At 30.8% G+C, this 7,882-nt stretch overlaps 1 protein-coding gene across 1 annotated transcript; it reads left to right on the top strand.

Moving 5' to 3' along the window:
* The first annotated feature begins 5,705 nt into the window (after window positions 1–5,705).
* On the top strand, window positions 5,706–7,112 carry LOC107434441 (putative clathrin assembly protein At2g25430). The gene has a single exon (XM_016045910.3). It carries the CDS (start codon window positions 5,706–5,708, stop codon window positions 7,110–7,112), a length of 1,407 nt encoding a protein of 468 aa, XP_015901396.3.
* Window positions 7,113–7,882: the final 770 nt, after the last annotated feature.

Genomic DNA, 7,882 nt, shown 5'->3' with positions numbered 1-7,882 from the left:
ATTGGATTTAGAAATTTTATTTATTATATTTGATAGTTGAATATTTTATTTTAAAAAGGTTTGTTTATCCTCTATATATATATATATATATATATATATATATATATATATATATATATATATATATGATTGTGTGGATTGGATTTCTTCATCACTGTAACGAGGTTGACTAACTTGTCCAGTGTGGTGAATTGATTTTAATCTAAGGTTTTTAAGTTCATTTTCTAATCTTAATTTGTGTAGTTGTTGTTCTAATTCTTGAATTTTAATTCTTTGTAAATCTTTTTCTATTTCATGATCTCTTTGAGATATACTATCAGAAGAGACGGATTCGATGATTGGTTGATTAAGGGATCTTCGGGAGGAGGTTTCTCCTAAGGATTGATTAGATCTAGGATTTCTATCAAAGGAGATTCGAACAGATCCATCATCAGATTGTGAGATGAACTCAGTGTTGGTTAATATATTTTGAATAGGTGTTGGACTTCGGACATCAGTTAATACCCAATCAGAGGGTAAATTAACATCTGACCATTTGATTAATTTAGGAATTTGAATATTTAAATCTTGATATTGACTCTGGATTAACATAGTATGACCTTTAGCATTATGTTGTTTAGCTTTAAAGTTCATATTAGTTCCTGAGACTTTGTAATGAATTCTGTAAATTAAGGCTAAGGGTTGACGACCTTCGTCGAAGTGATAACCCGAAGTTTTTAAATTAAGAGTTAAGACCTTTAGAATGCATGGATCTGTTAAACTGACTGGGAAATTGGGATAACAGTCAAAATGAACAGGACCATTACATAAACTGGTTTCTATAACTCCAAAGACACTTTGATTAAAATTTTTAAAGCTAGCGTCTCTAAGACACAGTAGTATAGATGAATTTGTTCCTAACTTAGTTAGGGGTTTAATTCCTATTTGAACTAATCCTATATGCATGAATTTGTAACCATCTTTTAAATGTTGGTTGATGTTTGATTTAGTAAGTAATTGGCAGGTTTCATGATCTTTATTGATTGTGTAAACTTGTTCAACAGTTTTAATATGTGATTCACTTTTAAAGGAGGACAAAGACCAAGTTTTATGGTGGTAAATTTCACTAGGGGAAACTGGAGGAATATTCCAGTCGGGGTTGATTGATTCATTAAAGGTGAAACTATAGTGTTCTTCATTAATTATGTCTGGTATTTGATTTCCATTAAGCGATGACCTAGAGCTAGTACTTAATCTAGAACTAGTAGAAGAATTAGATCTAAATAATCTATCCATTTTCAAATTTTAATTTTTAAAACTCTATTAATTCAAATTTACTATTGTCATATGATTGCTCTCTTCCCTTAACCTCTCAGACCGCTCCTCTCATGCCTCACCTGGGACTTATTGTTCAGACACGGACCATTTACTGTTCAGCTAGGGACGAACACGAATGACAACAATAAAGTTGGCTTAATAAACCTTTAGAAATTAAGACAAGGAAATGAATGAATTAAGCAGATATAATACTCTACGGGTGCTAAAAGAAGTAGAAAGCATATAGATCGGAACACTTATGGCTCTGATACCAACAAGGGGAGAGTATTGCATAAGAAGAACAAATAGATAGATATGAAAGCGGAAGAGACAGAGTATGAATATGGAAGCGGAAGGAAATGAAATGACAAAATAAGATAGATAGGCGGCAAAGCCAGCCAAGTATAATGAAAATAAATAATTAAAATAAATGATTAAATGAAAACAATAATATTGAAGGCGGTTGAACCAGCCAAGCAATATATGAATAAATAATTTAAATGAAATAAATGAATGATAAATGCTTACTTGATTCGAAGAACCAAATGTTACAAGCACTCAACACTCAACACTCAGAATAAATAATTTGATTACACTTGGAGGAGAAGAGAAGAAGAAGAATAGAAAAGAAATCTGCCAGAAACTCTCTAAACTCTCTAGCTCACAGCTCCGTTATTCCAAGTTTGCCTAATTTCTTCTTTTTGATCTTTAGTGTGTGATTGTCTATATTTGGTTAATTTATCGTGATTTTTATCAGACATCATTTCTTGATTTAATTGTTTCCAATGTGGTTTAAAGGGTGTCTCTAAGATGTTTAATTGGGGATCTATAAAATCTGAAGCTGTAGGTGATTGTGTGGATTGGATTTCTTCATCACTGTAACGAGGTTGACTAACTTGTCCAGTGTGGTGAATTGATTTTAATCTAAGGTTTTTAAGTTCATTTTCTAATCTTAATTTGTGTAGTTGTTGTTCTAATTCTTGAATTTTAATTCTTTGTAAATCTTTTTCTATTTCATGATCTCTTCGAGATATACTATCAGAAGAGACGGACTCGATGATTGGTTGATTAAGGGATCTTCGGGAGGAGGTTTCTCCTAAGGATTGATTAGATCTAGGATTTCTATCAAAGGAGATTCGAACAGATCCATCATCAGATTGTGAGATGAACTCAGTGTTGGTTAATATATTTTGAATAGGTGTTGGACTTCGGACATCAGTTAATACCAACAAGGGAAGAGTATTGCATAAGAAGAACAAATAGATAGATATGAAAGAGGAAGAGACAGAGTATGAATATGGAAGCGGAAGGAAATGAAATGACAAAATAAGATAGATAGGCGGCAAAGCCAGCCAAGTATAATGAAAATAAATAATTAAAATAAATGATTAAATGAAAACAATAATATTGAAGGCGGTTGAACCAGCCAAGCAATATATGAATAAATAATTTAAATGAAATAAATGAATGATAATATATATATATATATATGTAATCTGTTTTAAAAAATTATCCTCTTTCATAAATATATATATATATATATATATATAATCTATTTATGGTACGGATGATTCTTATACGGATCAAAGTATTTGTGACGATTTTTTAAAAAATTATCGTTAATACTATAAAAAACCGTCACTAATATTACAATCTTCATGCGAACCGTCTTCACCATAGAATTTCCATATATATATATATAGATATTATATAATTTAATTATTTACATGTATATTGTGAGGTATATAATATTTTGAATTGAATGGCTTTGTTGTTTAATAGTGAATTTAGAATTTCTCTCTCTTGAGCTCATCTAGAGTGAATTATATTTAAAATTCTTTATTGTGAATGAATAGATGCATATAATATTCGCATACCACGAGTGTAATTTATAAAAGGAAAGGGAGAAAAAAAAAATAAGGGTATATAATTGTTGAATTATGTAATCGAATCGAAATTTTCAATTTTCTTTTTTTGTTTTTATTCAAATGTTGGAAAATTTCATTCCTTAGGAGTGGGTATTGGGAAATAACGATATTACAAACATCAATCAAATTTATCAAAATTGATCTTCTTGAATAGTTTTGCTTTATATAATAATCCTGAATTTGGATTATCCTTATTACTAAATAAAAGAAAAAAACTAAATTTGTGAGATATGATAAACTCATCTATTATGAAAATAAACTATGTTTAAATAATGTATTATTTAATTTGATTCATAATTTTTTGAAGTAATATTATATTGACCAAAAAACAAAAAAAGTAATAGAAATTTTTTTGGACTGAATATTAAATATAGTTAAAACAAACTTATTTTCAGCTCGTTATTTAATATTTAGTACAATTAAATTTGATGATTTTCAAATATTATAGTACTGAAAATTAGGTGATTTTGATAGGGTCAATAGAAATTGAAGGTATAGGCACACATTTAATTGGTGGTTCCTTTCAAAACAACGAAGATAATGGTTGCACATATCTTATACGGCATTGGCTATACTAAGTTACATTGGGTCATGAAGACCACAGGGTCCACAGTCTTTATTTATCTATTTATTTATTTATTTATGAAACTAGGACCTCAATCCAAACCCCACTTGACAGTATTGATAAATTAATATCACTTAAATAAATAGATAAATGAATAGCCAATAAAGAAAATGACATGTACAGATAAATGAATGGCCAATAAAGAAAATGACATGTACTTATTTCTATTTAAAAAAAAAAAAAAAAAAAAAAAGAAGAAGAAGAAGGAAAATATATGTATTATATGCTGAACCAAAATTATTGTTCTAGTATATGCTTTCTACAATAAACTTCTATCACCTCTATAAAATCCAAATCAACTTTGACGGTAATTAAATTTGAGCCCGGCCTAGAATTCTATTGACTTGATTGGTAGGTGAAGAAAATATTTGATAAATTTTACTTATATAATTTTATATATTGCACTTTTATTAATTTTCTCTATAATTTTTGGAAAAGTTTTGGCAGAGATACAAGGTATTAGAATTTTTCTTTTTTCTTTTTTCTTTTTTGTTGGGTTTGAACAGGGTTAGTGTGTGTCCTCCTCAAAATCGAAACCATGCTGACAAGTGAAGGAATAGCCTCTCCTTATATACTAACTAAAATCCTTGTAAGTTTTAACAAACTAAAATTCTTAAAAAAAAAAAAATGATTAATTATCATTGTGTAGGATAATTTATTCCCTATATGAAACCATTCTCCCACTATAGGCCCAAAAGGGGGTTCAGGAGAGAAGCAATAAAACCATTATATATATAACCTAACCATAATCATTCATGTAAGCTATTAGATATTTTTATTATATTATATATTTGAACTCCTAAACTCCCATTCTCTTTGAAAAAAAAAAAAAAAGTGTTTTTAGGCAAGGCATCACATAACACCACACCAGTGTGAAGCTACCTTGGTTCATTCTATCTCCTGTAGGTTCCATAATAGAAGATGGTCTTGATAAATAGAGATAGATCCACAAAAATACATAGGGCCTCAATAACGCAGAAGACATGATTTTTTCCCAAACAATCATGACAAAATATTATTGTCCATACAATAACTTAAATTCTCATTAGCATATATGAATTGAGAAACGCTTTCTAATCAAAACTCGTTTAAAATTAAAATAAAAAATAAAAAATAAAAAATAAAAAGAAAGAAAATTATCACCAGTGTCCCTTTCACCCTTCATAAGGGCTCTTTGAAACTTGTAAATTCTGCAATGTCAATCTAAAACCTTCATATCAAGATTCTTCTCTTTGAGTAGGGATATAATTGGAATAAAAAAATATTCTCATTAATTAACTTTTATTGCTAATTCGATACATGATAATGATTAACCACCTATACATTTTTAATACATAGAACTAAAATATTATCTTTCAATGAACAGAAACGCACTTCCTATTCCAAGTTGATGACTCTAGTAAATGTTCTGAATCTATTATTAAATTCAATATGATTATCAAATAATTAGCCAAAATACATTGTTTTTTGCTACATGAGGTGATCAAGTACCCATTCTAATTAGTACTTAGTTAATTCTCATTAGTCTCTTTCAATGAACAGAAATTCCCTTCCTACATATATATTCCAAGTTATTGGCATTTGCTAAGTTTAATGCATTAATTTTTATTTTTTTTTTCATTGTAGCTTCGATCCTATCAAAGAAAAAACAGCTAATAAGTACCTGCACATAATATTTGTCAATTTCCTAGCAAAGCAATCTTCTGAAACCCACCATATTCATAGTTTATATCGTTATATTTTATGCCTTATAATCCTTCAACAAAAGCCCTCCTCCATTGTAATTTACTTACAAATGAACCAATCCCTCTCTTTCTCTTCCTCTTCTTCTTGATATTCATCCTCTCTCTGTCAGTATGCAGAAGAGACTTCGGAAGGTATTGACATCTCTGAAGGAGCACAGCACCGTAAACTACGCGAAAATGGTGACGGTTGGAGGCTTCTGCAACATGGACCTCCTCATCATCAAAGCAACATCTCCCAACGACTTACCATTGCCTGAGAAATATATTCAAGAGCTCTTGAAAATCTTCTCCATTTCTCAATCATCATTCCAAGCTTTCTCACTCAGCTTCACTCGCCGTTTCGGAAAGACTAAGTGTTGGAGAGTAGCTCTCAAATGTCTACTTCTTCTCCACAGGTTGCTTCGTTCACTCCCTCAGAACAGCCCTCTTCGTACCGAGCTCATCTGGACTCGATCGAACGGTTTGATTTCTCTTTCTCCATGTCGTTTTCGGGACCAATCATCCTCGGCTTCTGATGATTACACAGCTTTTATCAGATCCTATGCTCAACTTCTCGATGAAGTTCTCAATTATTATTCCTTGGGTAACAAGGAAACCCAAGAACATGATCATAACCAAGAAGAACAAAAGGTTGAAGATCATGAAGAAAGTTTATCTGACAAAATGAAGAGAATGGGAAAAATACTGGAAGTTTTGCCACATCTTCAGAGCCTAATCGATCGAGCAATGGATTGTCGTCCATTTGGATCCGCAGCTAGGAGCTTCATGGTTCAATCAGCCATGAAACAAATTATAAGAGATAGTTTTGTTTGCTACACAACCTATAGGAAAGAGATTGTTGTTGTTCTTGACAATCTCTTTCAACTTCCATACAAGAGCTCTGTATCAGCTTTTGGGATTTACAAGAAAGCAGCCGTTCAATCAAACCAGCTCTGTGAATTCTATGACTGGTGCAAAGCTAAAGGACTATGTGGATCTTATGAATACCCTTTTATAGAGAGAATCCCACAAATACAGATTCAAGCTCTTGAGAACCTACTTAAAGGTATGTGGGAATTGACAGTTTCATCAACTTCTCCATCTGGGTCATCATCATCTGTGGTGGAGGAGTTTTCTCAGTCGAGTTCAACAGAGGAGGATGATAAGAGAGACAGGAAATTCATGGCACTTTCTGAGAACAAGAGTGTAATTCCAAGGAAGTTTTGTGGTGAAGATGAAGAACCATTGATTAAGTTTGAAGATCATGGTGATGAGGATGAGAGCTGGGAGACTTTGCTTGATGCTTCAATTAATATGCCTCCTGGTCATCCAAACTTGCTGTGCTTCAATAACTGTAATGGCTACGGAGAAGATCATGGTATTGGTATTAGAAGTCAATTTCATGGAGAACATCAAGAGGTTGATCCTAAAATGCAGAATTCTAATCAGAATGCTCTTGCTGGTGTCCGTTATCCATGTGCGGTTCCGAATTACCAGGGATCGTTTGGCTTTAATAACACATATCCATGGGGACTATAATTTGATGCCGAAATCCATAAAATATACAGGTTATTTTTTTGTTTCTTGGCTACGGAAAAAGGTTTAAACAATGGGGCCAAGGCAATGTTTTCTGGGATATGATGGAAGTAAGGAAAAAAGATAAAAACACAGCCTTTATGGCTTCAAGTTCTCAAAAACATGGTAACAACATAAATGAGAATTGAATTTGTTTTGTTGCTTTGAATAGGTATTAAATTTTGGATTCAAAATTTTTCTTCCTTTTGTTCCAACATATTGAGAAACATTTTCCAGATTATTTAAGTTTAATACACTTCTGTTACAAATCCAACGAATCAGCATGCAATTTATTGTAGAAGCCGTTCAAGAATATAGATCGTTTGTTTAAAAACAAAAAGAAAATATAACACCATCCCGAAAACTGTTCACTACACCTGTTATTATAACTATTCTTAAAAATATTGAAATTTTTCAGGAATCTTAATTTTTTTAATATATTGAAACGAAATTTAACTTTCAAGTGGAAACTGATATAATTTTAACTTTCAAGTGAAAACTGATATAATTCATCAAAATTTTAGATATTTTTTCATAATTTCCATGAAAATTTTCATCATCAAATCCACATCAAACCCTTTCACAATTTAGTTAAAAATCATTAATTTCTATGGAAATTTTTAAAATTTCTGTAGATTTCCATGAAATTTTCATAAATTTTTATAAAAATTTTGAAAATATCCATAATTTTTTTTTGTTAAATTTTTTATAAATATTATTGATATTTAGTAAAT

The sequence above is a fragment of the Ziziphus jujuba genome, chromosome 12 (genome assembly GCF_031755915.1).
Source record: "Ziziphus jujuba cultivar Dongzao chromosome 12, ASM3175591v1".
Classification (NCBI taxonomy): domain Eukaryota; kingdom Viridiplantae; phylum Streptophyta; class Magnoliopsida; order Rosales; family Rhamnaceae; genus Ziziphus; species Ziziphus jujuba.
This window is presented reverse-complemented; position numbering and strand designations above follow the sequence as displayed.